At 45.2% G+C, this 20,766-nt stretch overlaps 1 protein-coding gene across 1 annotated transcript in view; it reads left to right on the top strand.

Moving 5' to 3' along the window:
• Window positions 1-574: 574 nt before the first annotated feature.
• Window positions 575-20,766, top strand: part of LOC306795238 (heparan sulfate glucosamine 3-O-sulfotransferase 3A1-like) — a gene marked incomplete at its 3' end in the record, with an annotated part of 32,058 nt that continues 11,866 nt past the window's right edge. Inside the window, exon 1 of the mRNA XM_079293681.1 lies at window positions 575-1,164. Within this exon, the coding sequence (XP_079149807.1) occupies window positions 608-1,164 (557 nt within the window). The 5' untranslated portion in view covers window positions 575-607. The remainder of the gene's footprint in view (window positions 1,165-20,766) is intronic.

Here is a 20,766-nt window from a genome sequence, read left to right as displayed (position 1 = left end):
AAATTAGATAAATAAAATAAATGTACTGAAATATGTATATGTGTCTAATTTTGCATGTTTGCAAACGTGTTTGTGTCATGTCTCTTTATAACTATTGTAGTGTGTGTTTTACTTTGTGTCCATGCAGCACTTCACAACTTTATTTTGTGCATGAATTTTCCCTCTAATTTGCATGAGATGTTCGGAGCATCAGTGTCCCCGCCCAGCTGGAGCATCATTGGCTCCTTGTCCCCTTCTGTCTTCACCTCATTGGTCAGAAAGATGCCTGTCAAGCATCCTGACATGCGAGACAAGTTTACAACTCTATACACGTGCGAGTGGACACATCAGGGCTCGCGGTGGCATCCTGCACACAGCGAGGAGAGAAGAGAGTGCAACACCTGAGCGCATAAATCGGTGTGTGCTGTTATTTGGTTTCCGGTCAGTTTGGGTGTTTTTCTTTCTCACCTGTGCGCAGCAGGTATCTTTTTTTTGTGTGTGGAGGAGACAGAGGTGTTATCCGCAGCACACTGTGGATGAAGACTCCTCGATTTCTTCATGGCAAAAAGACTGAGTAATGTGTGCCTAGCATGGCTGTGGCTCCTGCACCGACCACCCAGGGACCGGTATGGCTTTTAGCCGCATCAGTAAACTGGACCCCCCGACCCGAGGCATCTTCAGGAAAGCGGCGGTCATGCTGTGCTCCCTGCTCACCTCTCTCTTCCTCCTGCACTGCCTCACCGACCGCTGCAGCACCTCGCCGGTCAGGGCGTCCTCCAGCCGGGCTGCGCGGCTCTTCGAGGACTCGAGGTCGCTGAGGACTAAACGACTGGCGTACGAGTGGACCGCCGGGTCGGAGCCGACGGGCTACGGGTCCGCCAGGCGCTCCTCGCGGGTCCTCGCGGATGAGCGCGCGCGGCAGGTTTCGGAGCCGCCCGAGGAGTCTTTCATCTTACCGCCTCCGGATTTAGTTGCCTCAAGGAAAGTGTCGCCCAGGTTCGCAGGTAAACTCAGTCCGCTCGGGGAGGGGAGCAAAAAGCTACCGCAGGCTCTCATCATCGGGGTGAAGAAAGGAGGGACCCGGGCTCTGCTGGAGTTCCTCCGGGTTCACCCGGACATCAGAGCCGTTGGCGCGGAGCCGCACTTCTTCGACCGCAACTACGACAACGGACTGGAGTGGTACAGGTGAATATTCAAATAATTTGGTTATTCATGGGCCAAAAACTCAGAAGTTAAACACTTTTTTAAACAAATACATATTTAACGGAAATTAATGAATACACGGAAATTAATGAATACACTCAATAATTAATGTCTCTTATCATAGGCTGAACTTCTGTATATTTTTACTCGTCATTAAATTGCCATAATGATAGATTGTGTTTATCTAACTTTTTTATTTTGCCTACTTCATCACTGATAAAGATTAGTCTGCACAACCCATAACGCTTTATTTAACTTGTGTAGCTGGATGAAGCCTGTTGATTTATTACGCCGCATTAAGCCTGCTTAGATGTTATCAGGCTGCTCATTTTGTTGCACATTTTAGGGTTGACTGCCTTCAAGTGGCTTTGGTCATCGCCACAGTGGAGTCACGGTTTATCTTGATTAGACTGGAGATAAGACAAGAACGAATATTAAGTATTTAACAACATAAATAAGTTGTAATTTACTTTTTCTCTGTTGAAACAGTAATGCCTTACTTAACTTGTGAAAGTTCAAAGATGTCTCTGCTCAGTTTTAACACTTTAAATTCAACTTTATTTGTTATTAACACTGTGATAAGACAGACATTTTCACTTTCTCCATAACCTTTTCAGAAGTTTTTCTTAAATGTTTTGCATTTTCTTTAACCCATGTGTTTCGTTTAAAATCAGACCTCAATCGGACTTGTTACAAATTAATAATTACATTTTTTATTATTGTTTATGTCTATTTCCATATGCAAGTAAGCTAAACTCTTACAGGAGCTCCTAATCTAAATGGTAAAACAGATTTTGCTGATGTGCCGACCGTTAAAAAAGTGCAAAATGAATGAACAAAAGTTGGAAAAAGAATATTTTACTGCAGATAAATTGCAACAGGACAAAAGTTTGACAATGTTTCACTGGCTCAAAAGTAGATTTATTTAGTGCATCAAACTTTGTATATTGCGTGGTTAAAAACAAACATTTTGAAGGTCAAAAGTGTCGACCCTACTCTAATGAGTCAGTTTCAGTCCTAATTAGCTTTTTGCAAATTTCGAGAAACTCTGCTCCCACATAAACACTCATTCACTCTCCTCCCGTGTCTCAGTCTCCGCATGGAGGAGTACGCCGCGTTTACCTTCTCTCAAGTCCAATGTGTGATTGATTTAATCTGTCACTGCGAGTGTGTGTGAGTGAGCGTTGTGTGTTCACATTTCCACAGGCCTGTGGGGAATAATGGCTTCTCCCTCTCAGTGGTTCCCTGTCTAATGGGGCATTGCCGACATCGCAGCTCTGTTATTAAGAGGGATTAGGGCCATAATGGAAGGTTACCTGAGTGTCTCAGGAGGTATAATTCACCTTTTGATTGAGTTAACACCAAACAGAGCACCCTCTAAAAGCCTGGAGACAAAACTTTTACTCTCCCTCACTGACAACTCTTCCTCCTCTTCGCCCCCAAGAGCCTCCTAGCTCACCCCCTCTTCTCCCCCAAACGCTCTGGCTCTCTCCCATCTCCCACTCACACACCTCCCTCTTTGTGCCTCTCTGAGAGTGAACATTCTCTTTTCGCCATCACTCTTTCACACCCTTCTGTTTACCTATTCATCCATTGTGGGGTTTTATATCCATGAGGGTCCCATCTATCCCGAGGAGTTGCCAAGATTCTCTGGAATTTGGACCGTGCCTCCAAGGACGGACCTTAGTGCCGGTTCCCCCCTTAATGCTGTCCCCGTTTAAAACAGAAGGGCCCTTGAATTGAAAAGAGGAATAAATAACTGTTACAGCAGCGTGACCCGCTGTGCAGGAGTCCATCTTGTCGGCTCTCCTCGACAGCGTCTGAGAGTCTTCCTGTTGATGGCCTTCGCGGAAGCTTTTGATTGAGTCGCTTTCATTTGAAGTTGTTGGCCTGAGGTCGTGTCGGGGTGTTTGTTGTGCGCCCCAAAAAGGTGCTTGTCAAAACCAGGAAATCGGTTCGATCGCATTGGCGAAACTTTTCCCCGGCCCCTCGTCAAGAAGCGGCACAATCTCGGGGGCCCTCGGAGCCACGGTTACTGTACCGGCGCTTTTAGGATTTGCGTGGGCTGCCACGAATATTTAAAACTCATCTGACAGGTGACTATTAAGCTGACGAAAACAACTCTCAGATGTTAAGATGCAGCTCAGTGCTTCCAGTACATGCTGAAAACTTAAAAATACTAGTGTCATTTCAAATAAAATAATCTCTTGGTGTTTGTGCCAAACAAGACTAATCACCGTGTCCAATTTGCTTTAATTATGCGATTCCTTTCATTAGCGGCAGTGAATACTTTCAACACAGCAGCTTCCGTCTCAGGAGACTCTTTGTTTATTGTCAGGGCCGATATGTGTCCCCACTGAATCGCCGGTCTCCGTGTCCCTCTGGGAATGTGCACTGTACTGTAACACCTCTAAGCTCTCTATGTGGCGCGGCAACATCTCCCGCCTCCTTTTTTCTTTCTTCCTAGCTTTCTCAGAATTATACTTGTCTGGCTTGTTTCGGGACTTTCCATCAACTGCCCTAAAAAGTCAGTCGCTCACCCAAAAAGTATGATGCACAAAAATCTGTGATTTATCGAGGAGGATCAAATTTCCCGTTTTGACAGCACGGTTGTCCGAGCATGAAACAGTGGTAGCTTTCTCTCCACTTTTATGTGTCCCAAGACTCCAAATCGTTGGGTGAAATGCTGTTTCAGCATCTGCATTTATTCAAATCTTGGTAACAACTATTTTTATTTATTTTTTACTCTTTCGTTTTTTGTTGTAGTTTCAACTAAAAACATAATTTTAGCTCCCTGAATAAAATGCCGCTTTTCGTCCGGAGACTTTCACTAAATTCGGGCCTTTTGTCAAACAGGAAACCAACACCCCGATCGGCCCGTCAGTCAGTGTTACATTTCACTGCACATTTCTCAGCGGTGTATCCGTATAATCACATACAACCTGTTAGGCTTTTGTTGTGGAAATGGACACTCGGCGCGAACAAGGAGGTCAAGCACAAACACTGAACTAAAGCAGAGGTCCATGCAACAGAGTAGTCCGTATTGTGTTTTTGGTCTACTTGGGTTACCGAACGCCCGGCTTTCACCTGTCTAGACCCAGCCGCGGTTTGTGTTTGAAGTCTGCAGACCCGGTTGGATTAGCCTTCACCAGATCCCTTAATGGGTTAATTATCCTTCATAAAAACATGCGTGACCCGTTAAACACGAGGGCCACCAACTCCGCCACACACACATTCATCTGGATGCAAACAAACACAGCGGCCTTCAGTGTCGGAATACGCATTCAACACAACCAGGCTGATAGTGCGGCTCAGCTTTGACGGGCCTTATAAAGAGCGCAACTTTAGGAAAATAAATAAAAAGCCATGAAATAAAAAGAAGTATGTCAGCTGTGTCAGAAAGTCTTTTGTGTGAAGTTGATCAGAGTTCGTGTATCCATTTCAGCTCCTCCTAAAATGTTAAAAGCCATGACAAAGCAAACAGAGAGAGTATTGTGAGCCATAAAAGCAGAAAAATCACATTAAATTAGGGGTTTCCCTCTCCGTAAAACTGGCTTTATTTGAAAGGACGTTCTGTAATGGTCATAAAAAATGACTCTCGATCATAAAAGCAGTGACCCGCGGGGATTTGTGTTCGAAAGCGATCGGATCTGTGTTTCTGTGCCGTACATCGGTCTGTGTGGCGGGACAGAATGAAACACAAATACAAATCCAGATGTAAATGTGTGGAATAACATTAAGGACTCCATCTGTGTTTAAATTCCATAAATGCCATATTTTTGTCTTCTTCATTAGTGATTAGCATTTTCTCCTACATCAGGCTACCCGGTCGGGTTTGTTGAAACAACTCCATAAAGAAAAAGATCAGAAAAAAGAAAATAAAGACACATTTGTCGAGTGCTGACGGTGAAAAAAAGCTGCTGAATTCCCAGCGTTTGAAATGAGGCTGACATCCAAGTTTCGCATACGTTGGCTGTGTTGTGTGTCAATGAATTGGGTGGCACGGTTTGAAACTCTGGCCTTGTTCGCTGCCGCCATGACATTTCACTCGTCATTCTGAGTGTGGAGAGGTTTGGCGGACCGGTGGAAAGCATGACGCAACTCCAAAATGGGAGAGGCTCGACGTTAGGAGTGAAGAAATGACTGAGGGCTTCTGTCTTCTGGGACAGTGAAGTCGCTCCAGAGCAGCATATAGACCTCTAAAGCCTCTGTTCCTACTGTATAACTGTGACCTGTAGGCTACGACACACAAAACAAGTAACACGCGTTCACACATTGTTTATTGCACCGGGTTGTCATGACAAAAACCACACAGCAGCTGGAACGAGAGGGCAGATTTAACCACGCATATACTATGTGTCCACATTGATGTGCTTCTGGATGTAACCCGGCCTGGAATACAGGAATGACATGTTCCACGGAGTTTTAAATGCAGCGCTGGAGTTCAAAATAGTTTCCGCCACATTGTATACCAACTCGATAAATACCTCACTTGCCTGTTTGGAGTTCTAAAACCACATCAGCCAAAAATATGAATATGAAGTGTGGAAACCCTTAAATATGTGTCCATGGGCCGTTCAATGAGGCTTTGCAGGGAGCCATTGGCTTTACTTTTTCTCCAAGACACAGTTGAGATTTTTAAAACAAACTTTCCCCTAATTGATCCCTCGATCTGTGCAGCCTGTTTCGACGTTGGGAAATGCCAAGCAGCAGATGACATATTCCTGATGGTGCTGAGAAATGGCTTTGGAAGGTAATTTTCTAATGTAGTTAGAGCCGCTTCGTCATGAAACAGGATGTGGGAACGGGGCTTATTTCGTTTTATATACTACCCAGTACATAAAAACCTGCAGGTCTACCTTCAAGTTTTAAATGGAGTCCGTTCCAAAATAAACCGTCGTTGGCTGGGTAGCAACTAAATCTAGTATGTATTCACTAAACTTGTTACTTGGCTAAAACAACCGTCGGTGCTTCACTGGAGAAGGGTGGAATTTCAATGTGAAAGTGAACTAAAATGCTTTTTTGCAGAAAATAATTACCTAGTGATACAAAGAAAAAGAGCATTTTAACAGAGCTTTTTAGGTGCTTTTCACTACATCTGCTAACAGCAGGTTTGCGGATGGCAGGTGGAGTAGAGAGGGCCGGCAGCGGCGGGTGGAGAGGTCGCGGTCGGGGGTTGTGGAGGGCGCTCACACACAGCGGACGTAACGTGATCGCCGGAGACCTCCCGAGCATGAGCCCCGAGCTGCCTTTGGATCGTGAAAGTGATTATCGGGGAGTATAATCGTAAAAACCGGGAAGCTCACCTCCTGCTGAAGGCATGCAACCCACCCCGCCAACTCCTTGACCTCCGCCACCCCCACTGACATCTTTGCATGCCCTTAGCAGCTGACCCCAGGAGGCCCCCTTGCAGGGGAGGCAGATATAAGCGAAGGGGACTGTCCAAAGTAGTGCCTGTCAGCAGCTGCCCTCCGGCATCCTGGGAATCTGCCCCCCGATGGGTGAGTGAGGACAGGCGGCAGGTGCAAGGTGCTCCGCAGACACCACCTGTATCCGCACCAGACCCTCACACCTGATGTTTTCACCTGACGTGCCTAAAATAAGAATTTGTCGACTTCTTGTAACCCGGCGAGGTGATGGAAGCTAACCGGCTCACTCTCATGCACTTATTCCGTGGCATCGGGGACCCAGGCACTCCGGCTCAGCTTTGACGAACATTTGCAGAAAGGGAAGTGTGATTGATCACAGGAGGGTCACTCAGAGGGCTGCCACAGAATGTGCCACCCTCAAGAGTTCACAATGCCAGCAGATGGTACTGTAACATTAGGATCGGGTTACATTGTTTCTAGGATTCTGTTGTTTATTCACTTTTGGGTTTGTGTATACACTAGTCAGCAACCTGTTTGACCCCGTCGTATCTCAGGCCCGCTCGGCTTAGCAGCTGTTGGTCTTTTTTATGAGGTATTAGCCCATACATTATGTAGCATTTATTCTGGGATTCATATTTCAAAAGGAGTATTTGAGGTCAGCTTTTTATTCTCCCTGGCCGTACTGAAATACATCGCTCTAGTAATCGTTTCTATCGTCTTGTCATCTCTGAAGTCGAGATGTTTGACCTTTTCCGAGACGATCGCTTCAGGATTGCAGCTCGCCATTTTCTTGAGCTATACCTGAAGCCCTTTACTAGTTTAGTGCTTTTCAAGCAATGCCCATGAATGTCAGCGATGTTTATTTTCCTTGAACTCCATGGAAACCCGCCAGGTAATGTTTTCTGTCATCACAGCAGCTCTGCCTTCAGGGCACTTTACAAGCAGTAATGCAACTGAAATGAAAAAAAGAATCATGTTTGCAATTTTTCTTCCTGCACTGTATTTATGTTCCTCTGTGTTTTGAGTTTTTCTTCTTCTTGGCAGTCCGAGGCTGGAAGTTAAGTGGTAACCCTCCACAAACAAAGAGAGGCTGTAACCCTATCATTTGGCACTGCAGAGTCAAGGGGCTTCGGACTAGACCGTTTCAGCTCCCTCTTCGTAGAAGTGAACCGAACTAAACCGCAAAGCAACCTCCAGAATTCATGCATATCAAGTCTTTCAGAGGATTTGCCAGAGTGCTTGAGGATTTCAGGAAATGTGCAGCCAAACCCATGTTATTTGGGCACAGACGGGCTCGGTAAATGATGCATGGATGGAGCATGTACCGCGTTACAGCCCTCCGTGGTGCGGGATTGGCAGGCTGAACCAACGCCTCGACGTGATGGATCTCTCGCTCCCATCTCGCAGGCAACAGCTTTATCACAGGACAGGGAGCCCTCCATATTTTCCACCAGAGGGAAAAAGACAGAGACCGACAGAAGGAGAGGGAGAACCAGAGCTGTGGAAAGCCTGAGAACCAATAAAAAGAAGGAAGCCCTCTCCTCTTGGGTCCTCCATTTTCCCTTCCAACTGTAATGTTTTCTTTAAAATACTTTTGCCACATATTCAAATAATTTCTTTTCTGGCGCACATCTCCGTCCTGTATTTCAATTCCCTGAAAAATTAGAAAGAAAGAAAAACATTCAAGTGTTTACTACTCGAGGAAGTTGGAGGTTCATCTTTCCAGCCCTTTACTTCCGTTCACTCAGCAGGAAGGTCTCTCACTCTCTTCAAGGGCTCACTGGACAAACACTGGATTGTTTCCCTCTCTGCCGCTGTGCTTAAAGGCGCAGACTCTGCCACACTCTGCCATGTGTGCTATCTGCAGCTGCCTGTGTGGCGATAGGATGGCAGCGAACATCCTTTTTTCCCTCTTGTTCCAGCGGGGCACGCCGTGTGCCAGTCGCCTTGGCAGAGTACGCCCCGCAGGCATGGGCCAGGGCTACACCAGACGGCACCGCAGGCACAACCTCCGTTTGACTGGCCAACCTCTGTCTCCATGCAAAACACACAGAATCACGCTGTAGCTACGCTTGAGGCGCGTGGGTGAGCTTGTGCACGTCTCTTGGAGTCCATCTGAAATGAGGGATTGGCATTTTTTTGGCGAGGCCGACAAAGAGGCCAACACATTATTTCCTTCAGATGTTATTTCCCAGCTTTCAGCACTTGCACATCCAGTGTGTTCTGTGTATTCCTGCTCGATGACGAACAAAGAGTCGCGCGCTGGCGATGAGGGAAATAAAACATGCTGGAGATTAGACGGTTTGGCAGCACTATAGACCGAGACTTGAAATCTCGCACAAAGTTTTTAAAATAGCTAATAATGGAGGTGGTGAATGGAGGGAGAATGATAGAGTGGCATTTCATCTGCCTTGGGGGTTGTTTTATTCAAACAGAAGCAGCACAGATCCATTGCATGTGCGGTTTTGAAAAGCTACCTGGTTCCTCAAGTAGAGATCCAGCTGTTCAAACAAAATGCTTTACATACAGTCTATTGTACTTTACAGTTGAGAGGTTGCACGGCACAAAAGAGCCATTCAAAGCACTCTATAGCCGGATTTCTCTTCACAAATGATCAGCAAAAAATGTATCGCAAACCCTCTGTGAACTCAAGCAGAGTGCAGGTCCATCTGTCATAAGTCAAACGAGGTTCGTTACGATCGCAGCTGCTCCATTTTTTAAATTTTCTCTTAACATTTAATTCATTCGGAAGAAAAGATGGCGGACAGCTTTTACTAACCACCTCTGAACGCCAGGCTGCTTGATTAAAGAGAGGGAATGTGTTAGAAAATGAGTTTGCCACCCCGGACCAGATTATTGATAGATGGAGTGCAACAGCACAGCCTGCGTCTTTTTACACAAAGATGGAAGAGGGTGATGAAGGTAAAGGTGATTGATATGCCCACAGAGGAGTGCAGGGAAGCCACCCAGTAATTCTATTAATCTTAACCTGAACGCTAGTAATTGCTACTGTAACTAGGTCTGACTGTACATGGGACAGGAGGGAGATTGCTGTCAGAGGAGCATGTCCAGCTAATAGAAGCAGGAAGGAACATCCTCAGTGCTCTGGAGTTTCTTTTTTTTTATCCTTTCTCCTAAAGATGAGGATTTGCATGTTAATGAGAGGAGCAGGGAACAGATTTCCCAGTTATGGACCAGTAACAGAGAAGTGAGAGATGAATCACGGAGTGGAAATTACGGATGCAAAATCCCGGAGAAGCTTTTCGCTGCCCTAATAAGAAGACACATCCTCGCAGTAAAATTCTGCAATCATGTCAAGACGTACAACTATTCCCTTTCTTGCCAAGAATAAGATGAGAAGATACGTACCGCTCTCATATTCGTCTCTTTATATTTGAAGTCGCAGCCAGCAGCTTAGCTCATCTTAAAGATTGAGGACCCAGAATCAGAAATCAGAAACGGTTGTATTGCTAAGTGGGTTTGCACATACAAGGACTTTGGCTTGGTGTTTTGGTGCATGACGATAAAGACAGGACAAAAGTGGATATGCAGTGGAAGAGCTACTGTGCAGGAATGTGCAAAGTATTGACCAGGAGATGTGCCAAAGTGACTAGTTCCAGTATTATCGCTAAGCTAAGATAACCGTCTCCTGTTTGTAGTTTAAAGCTACAATCAGTAACTTTAATGAAAATTACTTTTTGACACATTTGGTCAAGCTGTCACTATATTCTGACAGTAGGCAATGAAAGCAAATAAGTGCAGAACTATTCCTTTAAAACTTGAAAGTAAGTGTTTTGTGCTCAGATGCTGAAACCTGAGCCGAGAGCCACATTTCCAAATGCTGGACTCCGCGCTGCTGTTCGTCAAACAAACACAGGTGTAGCCTTTATTGGCTTCAGTGATCGAAGCAGGTCATTGTTTTTCAGTTCTTTTGTGTCCAGCACCCATTGAGCTCTATAACAAATTATTTTTAGATTGTCAGAAATCCTTTGAACACACCCTGATGTATTGATCCCATTGTTTCCTGTAAGAGCGCGACAGTGGTTTGAAGGTGTTAACCCGAACAGCCGGGACTTCTTTATGGGCAGGTTTTATGCATCATCTGGAAACTTGACACCTGGAGAACACTGTAAATCAGGTTTTACAGTAAAATCTATTTTTCTCACCCTCCTGTGACCCATCCTTCTTCCACACCTATGTCTTCTCATCAGCCCATCAGTTCCTGTCGCTGAGTTCGAGAGCTGGATCGCCAATCATTTGTAAAAACCGAACCCCGTTGTATCGATAACTTTATGTTTCATTTCTGCATCACTGCAGTGATTTTTGTTTACGCAGCTGGCGACTTCTGGGTCAGTTTGGACCGAGGGTGGAACAACACTGAGGAGCCTGTGGGACTCGACATGAACCCCGAGTCATTTTAACCGTCAAACATGTGGCGGGGCCGGGGCTCATTATATCATTATGTTGTCAGGCCGATTGTTTATTCTGACATTTACGTCTCACACGCTCACGTCCTCCCCTACAGTCGTGTCATCAATAGGACAGATGAGCGTTCAAAGTCCTCTCCAACATGTTCTTCATCCACTGCAGCTCCCTCCCCCGCCTCCTCAAGCACATCAATTATTAATCCAGCCAATTAGCAGGGCTGCATTATTCACCAGGAACCATTAACCATTAACAGCACTGCCTCGCCTCATTGTGGCTCTCTCAGAGCTTACAGTCCTGCATTGTGCGAATATTTGGCCACCAAATCGTGTTTCCAGAACATTAATGTCGTACTTTGTGATCTTTTTTACTTTTTCCCTTTTCAGCTGCTGCACATATAGAGTACGCCTGACATAGTAATACTAGTAACATCTGTCATGATTACTTTTGTCATTGCACCGTGGGACTATTTCATAAAAACAATATCTATATATATGCTAGTCAACGGCGAGAGACAAAGACTTTTTTGACCTCGTTTGAATTGTGCCATGAATTACACACGTTTGTCAAATCAGGCGTTAAAAAGAAAACGTTACCATTACTTACAAATGAAAACATTAATATTATGCCGTCTGTTTGTAGCTCTGAAGAGGAAGTAGTTCCACAGAGCGGTGACCCTGATTGCTTGTCCCTGCGGTTTACGGAGCCTCAAATCTCTGAACAAAATCGCTTCCTGTTTTTGTCCGTGTTTACCGGCCGCACATTTGATAAAAAGTGATTTATTTTCATCTGCTTATCTGCTTAATTGATGTCCCCCCAGGCCTCCCCGACATCCGTAATTTCATTACACAAACAATTTAGAGAAGTTTGATCAACACAAATGAGAGTTCGGGGGGCCCCCACCAGGTTTACATGTTGTTCCTCTACGCTGCTCTTCACATTGACTCTCGGGCTCAGCCATCGCACCGCAGCCGTTAATAACCACTCCCTGTTACAATAGACAGAAGCAGATATTAATGATTGCTCTCTTCATCAACAGTGAAATGTTGCTCTGCTTCACTTTGATTTCAAAACGTCTTGTAGCAGTCAGAGTGCCCGTTGTGTTTTCATCATCACACTGTAGTTTAACATGCGTTTTCAAGCCTCACTGGAACGAGCCGATATGTGGCTGATTTAGAAATCCTTGCCCTCAACCAGATTGTCATTACGGCCATTGAGACGCAACCGTATTGATCTTCTTGTTTTGGCTTCAGCGCGAGCATTGATTTATCGGCCCTCTGAGGGAGCTGTGTGTAATTCGGCTCATATTGTCGAGGGTTCACCCGGCCAGCGCCTCAGCTGATAGTGCTCCTCATTGATGATTCTGTGCTTTGTTTGCTCTCCCAAATGCTATGTGAGCGCTAATGGAGAGGCCTTAACACACACACACACACACACATGCATGCTCAGACTCAGTGGCTGTCGTGGGCAGGTCTGTTTCTGACATACCATTTATTACATCATATTATTTTCCGCTCAGGCCAGCAGCAGCAGTGAATATTCTCTTTCACCACCCTGTTTTTGCTCTTATGTTCCGTCTCTCTTTCTCGTATCCAACTGGCTTTTAAACAGGGTTGGCCGTGGCAAGGCGTAAACCCCCCCCCCCCCCCCTCCTCCGCCCCCCTTTACCCACAAAGCTTTTACTTCTTGCAATCCAGTGCCAGTGCGCGTTTCTAGCTCTCCCCGATGAGCTCTTGGATGCACATTACAGCAAAAATGCAGTTCCTTTAGAGGAGCTCTTTTGAGTCTCTAGGTGAATGTAGAAACACGCACATGCAGACAGACACACTCGTGTTTGCACTCAACATATGACACACTGTGGCAGACAAACATGCACTCACTGTAAATGTAGATACGATTTTATTTTTATTTTTTACCATGAATTCACTGGAGCAAGAGCTAGTTTAACTGTTGCTTCGCCGCCATTTTTTTCCCATAGGTTTACAGTTGCATTACAGGCCGCGTAATGTAAATGCAAATGTGATTGAAAGTGGTTCATAATGGCCTCCATTCAACTGTCATGAATATGAATGGCACTAATATGCATTTCGTTTTGGTTTGCTTCTTTTCTCCGTTGGATGCGTTCTCTTGTTGAACGATCGTGCGCCCCTCCTCGTCTTTGTCTTTACACTCTGCTTGTTTCTTTTTTTTAATTGCGATTTGGGGCCGACCATATTTTTATCTGTATGTAAGGCACATCCGTCATTCAAGCCTGGCAGAGTTTGACTCAATAACAGCGCACGTATCCAGCCATTATCTCTCGGCGGAGCACTCCCTCAATGTTAATGTGTTTTTAGGACGATTAAATCAATGTGAATTATTGAAAAATAACCCCTCTTGATAACATGAATCATCAGGCCTGTGTCCCCTCCCCCTTTGAACAGCTCATTTACTATCTCTGTGGCAACGTGCCGGGGGAACCGCCGACGTGCCCATCGAGTGCTCACATTCGATCGGGTCGTGGTGCCGGCTTAGCAATCAGATGGGCTAGAATTAGAACATCCGTTATTGGACCAATGCGAGCAAACGGCCGCATGCACCACTCCTCTGTGATGCCAAACATAAATACGCCGCAGACCTGCTCGTAAAAGAGTGAAGTGCAACATCCCTCGTGGAGATAACTGTTACGTTTATAGCTGTTCCTGAGTAAGAGCCTTCTTAGTCAGTCTTCTAGCTCGGCTCTGAGTCTTTACCAGTTTAATAGCGGAGGTGAAGTATCAACCGGAGGCGTCAGTTCTGCAAAATTCATCTGGATATCAGTTTAGGTGAATATATCTGGTGTGACTGAGCTTCATGGTTTCTCTCTCTTCACGTGTTCAAAAAAGAATTTAAAACGGGTGGTTTCAGACCAAATGCATGCCATGTAGCAGAAAGGTCTTTGTCGCATGTCGCCAAGCTCCCTCTCGCCATGTGTTTCCTGTCTGTCTCTAAACAGGCACCACCAAAATAAAGGCAAACTTCCTTTTAGAAACATAATCATATAATCTGCTTGCTCAGAGTTATTCATTTTGGCAAAAGAAATTAATAGAACAAAAACATGGCGAGAAAACATAATCTTGCTAAAATATGAAAGTTGTAGAGCTGAAACGATTCGTCGATGAATTGGTTGGTCAATCGGCAGAAAATGTATCTGCAACAATCGATTCATGATCAATAATCAATGAATGGTCCAGTGTGTTTCAAGTGAGTGTACGGTGGAAGTTGCAGTTTATGCAGAAATAAATGCTGCAGCCCCTCAACACCAACGGCCCTGGAGACCAAAACAACGATGTCCGCCGGGGTTTCCGACCACGGTCAGGAATCCGAAGTAGGTTGGTTTGTCCGTTCTAGGCTTCTGTAGAAACACGGTGAACTCCCCTGAAGAGGATCTGCTCCGTACGTAGATGTAAATGGCTCGGTCTGATGTAACGAAGACACAATATTCTTATTTCCAGGCGATTATACAGTAAAGAAAACATTAATAGTATATTCCATTTCTGCTAATAGATCGCCCTAAATGTTACACACTGTTCCTTCATGAGAGTGTAACAGGTATTTTTCACTATTTTCTTGAAAGTTAACATGCAAAAGAAGACTGGTGTAGGAGTTTATTGTTGCTGCATCAGCAGGTCTTGCAGGTTACACGGAGCATAACCCCTCTGATAAATCTGATGTTTCTTATTATGTCAAAATGACACATCATTTGCGTTTGTGGTCAGTGTCAGTTTTTGTCTCTCTGCTCAAACTCACTTTCCAGCTACAGCAGGACGGCTTTTTTGGCAGAGAGAAGAAGAAGAAAAAAAGAAAAAGCTCCACTACACTATCCGCATTGTCCTAACCCCGACAATGAGGCTCTGCCCTGTAATTACATTCTATTTCTAAAACCATCCGTCTTTGCTCGCGGGGAGCTGACAGGCGAAAACATTAGCACGTTGTCAGCGGCTTCTCAGAATGCCGCAGCTCTCCGTTACACTCCATATTATCTCGCTCCGGCTTCCCAGATGGGGTTACCTCTCTGCAGCCCCGGGAGGAAGAGGAGGTGTTTTCCTGTTGCGCGGGGCCAGTTTAGCTCAGCCGTCATGGGGCCTCCTGGTTTTCTCACTGGGGGTCTGTTGAATTCTGGGTCACAGCCCGGCCCCAGGCAACCGCTGGCTCCGCTTTAGCCATTTCTGTGTCGTTTTAGCCCTCCCTTGACATTGTGGGTAATTTTTCTCCTTTTCATTCTGGCGACAACCTGCTCTCTGTCGCCCCCCCCTCCCCCACCTCACCGGCACTGCCTTTCAATCACTCTGTGAGCGACCGGTGCTGATAGCGTGGCGATCTCGCACTCACACACCTCTGCATCACCTGTTCGTTATGCCGCCTCGACAGAAACGAGCTGCACGAAGTTTCCATTTTCCCCGGGCTATTCATTTAATGGATACTGCAAAGGGACGCGAAAAATGGAAATCACGCTTCCGACCATGTCTTTAACCCCGGCTCCTCCCTGCCCGCCTTCCCGAACTGCATTCATTCTCATCCCCGAAGACCATAAACCATGTGGGTAACTTGTTATTACAGAGCTTGTATTAATTCTCCAGGATGTTTAAAAAAAATCCTATCCAATATTTAAAGCTTCTACATACGTAAAGGAGCATGATCTTCATCTGCCTCTATCGGTGTCTCTCTGGCACCGCCATCAAAAAGATTGAGCGAGCCTGTTTGTAATGAGTTCACGTCAAAAGCAGCGATACGAGGGAGCATTCACACGTGCTCATCTCTGCCCCTCTGCTTCTCCCGCGGTGACGGCGGAGGGTGCGAGCTCGCTGGTGTGGCCCCGCTGTGGCTTTGGCACGACGACGAGGAGAACGATGTCGATGGTGCCAGCCGCTTTGTATTCTGAGCCTGGGAGGAAAAGCATGGAGGGAGGGGGGGGGAGAAAATGAAATGCGGGGTAAGGCGGTAGACGGAGAGGAACACATTGTAATCACTTTCACACTCCCCGATACTGCTGTCCGCCTGACGCTCGGCTCTTATCCCCAGCTCTTCTCTAGCCCCCCCTCTCTCCCAAAACCTCACTATCTGCCTCTCCTCTGCTTCCTCTTAGCAGGAACTTGAGCTCTCAGGATTTCTGCATGCATTGAATATGTGCAGCACCGTTTAGCTATCTCGTTAACTTCTACTCCAGCTTTAGACTCCTCGTGCTCCTAAAACATGGTTAACTGTCAAATATGTGGCTTTCATAATGTTCCAGCTATCGGATTTCATTTGGAAATGACGGCCTCTTGCCCTCTGCCGCTTGTAGGTCCTGAAACAAAGTACTGTAAAAAAATTAAATAAAACTGTAATGCAATTCAACATGATGGCAGCTGAAACTGACACCGGCTCTCTCGGCTGCTGTGAGTAAAATACAATGAAGTTCTGAGTTCACGGCGAGGAGATCTGCCAAGCCTGTCTGCTGGCTGAGACGCTACCTGACTAATTTTGGCTTCGATGTACGCTTGTGTTTGAACAGGACAATGACTCCCTTTCAGAAGTCGTTCTATTTTAGAAAAATCCCAGGCGGTTTACAGTCAGAGCTCTCAGAAGTATGCCAGCAAGCGGCTCTCAACCTGTCAAGTTGCTACTTTTACAGTACGGTTATGATTATGAGTGCATTTATATGCATACCTGTGCTGTGCTTCTCAGATGGAAATATTGTTGTGAGATTAAAGCAGATATTCAGATTTGGCTTTTGAGGATGACCCCTCCACGAGATTTCAGTCTTGTGGAAATGTGCACAGACTAATGTCTAATGTAGCAGCAACACACACACACACACACACACACACACACACACACACACACACTACAGTCATGCCACCACATCCAGATCTTCCTCAGCCTTCCTTAAATCCTCCTTTTTCAAACTCCTCTGGATTGAATCCCCAAAATATATCTTTTTCTAGTTAAATATGGCTGGTAATATTATATATTCGTCTTATTGTCATAAAATTCCAGCAAAAGACTAAAAGCAACAATGAATTGATCCTATAAAAAGGTTTTCATCTGTGTTATAGTCCTCCATTGTTGCTCAAAGTATGTTAAACACACATATATGCAATGTACCCTCTTTATGATATCTTTGCTCATTTGCTGTGCGTTCTTTTAAGAATGTCCAGCAACAATTTTTCACTTGTTGCGATGCAGTCCTTTCAAAATAAAGTTCCGCCTGCACAGGAAACAACTTATTTAGGTTTAGGAAAAGATTGTAGTTTGTTTTTTAAATAACTACAGAAGTGGTGATTCTTAAGAATGGAAGTGACAAATAAATCAACGTTGACTTCTCACACGGGACACACGGGACCCCCCCATCCATCCCAACCTTCTCCATACGCAGAGTTTTGTCGCTCTTCGTACTTCCTGTTTCACCATTACGTGGATTATGTAAGAATCAACTTTGCTGAATATATACGGTGTATTACATTCAGTGTATGGTAACAGCCTGATCTATGAGCCACACAGTTTATCTGGAATCAATCCTACATACGCCGCCCTGCTGCCATAAGCTATCGTGTGCCGCAGCTGAAAATAGTCCCCAAGAAATGCCAGATTTTTTTCTGTTTCACGTCTTTGAAAGAAACCAAATGAGGCTTGGAACAGAGTGCCACAGACAGCATGGGGGAGTCAGGAAGTATTGAGGGACTTTTCATGGGATTTGCTGACAAAAGAACATATGTGCAGCCTTATCTTTACTGCGAACGACTGGGGAGACGTCTTAAACGCTCCTCCCTTTAGGTGACCCTCACACTGACATCTTTACAGGAGCTCCGCACTGGACGCTAGTGGACCGTTCTGGTGAAACACAAGCATTAGCGACTCCTGCCGCAGTGCCTCTTACGGTATAATGGAAAACAGATGCAGCGTAAAACCAGTGAGAGTTAAAAGCAACTCAGGATTTTAAATAAGATGTGATTCATCGTTGCCCCCCCTCCCCTGTCTCAGGGTGTTTACAGAAGGATAGGTTCATGGAGCAACGTTTGATCAGGACACACGCGTAAACGATGGCGGACGCCGCTGCATGAATAATGGCGTATTGTATCGATGCGCTTAATGCATTTTCAAGGTGTGGCCAAACTTTTGAACTGCCTTTTTAAAGCGTTCCCGAGAGTTTTATGACCAAACGCTTTCGTGTACATAAGACGAGCTCTTGAATCTGCTGACGTTTCGTTGACGATAATGAAACCTTCGTCTCTGTCTTTAACGAGACTGTTTAATAAGCCGCCGATCGGACGACGTATCAGATCACAGAAGAAGAGCTGAGGGATACGGCAGAGCGGATTAGAAAACACCACCTTGTGGGGCTGTTTCCTTGATTAAAGATCCCCCCCCAAATAAGGAGAAAGATGAAAGTCCAGCACACCAACAAACACAAGAGGTGGAACATTTGGGTGTTTTCCCCCCCAATAAAAAGAGAAAATGTCAAATGGTTTAAGTGTTTGCCGAGGAGGAATGCTGGTGCCAGTGTCTCTCAGTCTACAAAGAGGGAACTGGGGAAAGGATTGTCTTTCTGCCAGCTCATCATTTCATGTTCATAGAAGGATGTGAAGCTGGGCTTTAGTTATCAGACGTTAGCCTTCACATTTTTAAATCACAAGCTTTTATGTCTCTTCCCCCCCGAGCTCTAATAGTTGAGTCGCTGCCCGTCTTACAGTGGAGGCACACATGCAGGCGGGATCTGTGCCAGCAGAAATGTGGCTCATAACAGATATCTGTTTAGCGACCGTCTATGTGGCATATTCAGCAGACTGAAATGTTTATATTGAATGTTTCAGCAGCTTGAAAATCACCATGGTAATGGTCCCAAAGACAAAAGCCCTCGCCTTTTGTCGAGGGTAATTATCGCAGAGCAGTCCCCTCAAAGCCTTCCATTTGGCTCTGAACAATTTCACATTTAATTTAGCTCGCATGCATTTGACACAGTGCTTCATAAAAAAAGAAACTGTATTCAAATCAGGCTTGAATGTAGAGTCTAAATACCCATTGAAATGGTTTCCGTTTGAGGCAAGTGGCTCATTTTTCTCCCTCGGATTATTTCCACGCTAGAAACTACAGAGAAAAGGATAAGGAGGGCTGTAGAAACACCACTTGGAATTTCCTAATGAAGCCACCTTCAGTATGTAAGCGAACATTCAAGGAGCACAATACCTTGAAAATGAGCTTCAGCATTAAGCCCAAGTTAAGGTGTCTTATCTCCCACAAGCTGTTGAGACCCTAAAAACTGACTTGGCAGAAAGAAAAAAACAGCACTGAGCTGCTGCCCAAGCCGATCCCGCCGAAGTGTCATCTCCACGCACTCTGCCGCAAACTCCATGTAACTCTGAACAAGTGGGTCAGAGAAATATGAAAAAGTAATGTGCGTGCCGTGTCTGCGAGTCCTCCTCGAAGGATACATACACCCCGTGCATACAACCCAGAGCTGCTGTTACGGGTTATATTTAGTGGTTATCGTAATTGTGAAACGTGAATCACCAAATGCAAAATATAGCCTCGTCTCAGCTGGCTCGCTTTCAGTTTGTGTGGGTTTTTCCAGATTCTCCAGGCAATGATCAGAATCGGTTCTCAGCTGGGACACGGGCACGTTTTACACCTGCCGTTGAAATGCATCTCGGCCGATCACATGTCGATGTAATTGCACCCATCTGTGTGAAAATCCATGTGTAAAAGCATTGTGGACTGATTCAAATTCAATTGCTCAAACCACCTGGGGAAGTGTAAAATTGCACAATTTCTCCAAGCCACATGTGGATTTTTACTCAAATCACTGTATCACCATCAATGTTACAGATAATTTGTGCAAAGTTTTGACAGAAAATTTTGAGAGAATACACACCCTCCGGCTACAGGAGACCTACTATATAGACTCAGAACCAGGGAATACATGCTTTTATATAATTCCTACATTACCTACGACAAACCTTTTTGTTTTTAAGCCACAGTAACAACCTGGCTTCAGGGACGGCAATGTCACTCAGTTGGTCGCTCCGTGCTTCACTTCAGACTGAAATATCTTTCCATGGCTTTCCATGAAATGTTGTACCGACGGTTCATGCTCCCCAGAGGAAGAAGCTTATAAGCTTGGTGATCCCCTCCTGCGCCAGCATGAGGTTGACATCGACATTGAATGGATTCCAATGAGTTTTTTGTGCAGACATTCAAATGTTTTCAGTCCCGATACCAAGAAGCGATTATGTCTTTATACTATTGCACTGAGTTCATTGTTGTGCGCCAATCACCAAGTCAAATTCCTTGTATGTGCGAACATACTTGGCAAAAATTTGATTTTGACAGCCGAACTCTTTGAGTCAGTATCGGACTAATAAGCTTGAATTGTAATAACAATGGTGATTCCCTAACTTTTTTATTTGGCGCTGTCATAAAGTCAAATCTTAAATTTTTTCATTACTTTTGTTTATGCACAAATGTCTGCAAAGTCATTGTGTTTAGTGATCATTAAACACATCTTGTTGTGCTTTAATTGAAGCTACAGTGGGGGGGAAAGTATCCACTTGTATAAAATGCCAGTTGAAAATTGGGTATTTCTGTCTGCGCCTGTTTCCTTTCTTCTATTTTAGGTCTCTCTTTCTCTCTCTGCCCCTCATCTCTCTCGCCCATCTCACCCACTCCACACCTCACCCCCTTGTCCTCTCTGCTGATATGCAGTCTGGATCTGCTCGCTGACGTCTAAAAGGCCTCAGACGGCTTGGAAGCTTCCTGCAGCCTCTCTGCCTCCCTCCCTCTCCCACCACAGTTA

This window comes from Melanostigma gelatinosum, assembly GCF_949748355.1.
Source record: "Melanostigma gelatinosum genome assembly, chromosome: 21".
NCBI classification, from domain to species: Eukaryota; Metazoa; Chordata; class Actinopteri; order Perciformes; family Zoarcidae; genus Melanostigma; species Melanostigma gelatinosum.
The sequence above is the reverse complement of the archived record's forward strand: the minus strand, read 5'-3'. Positions and strand labels throughout refer to the sequence as shown.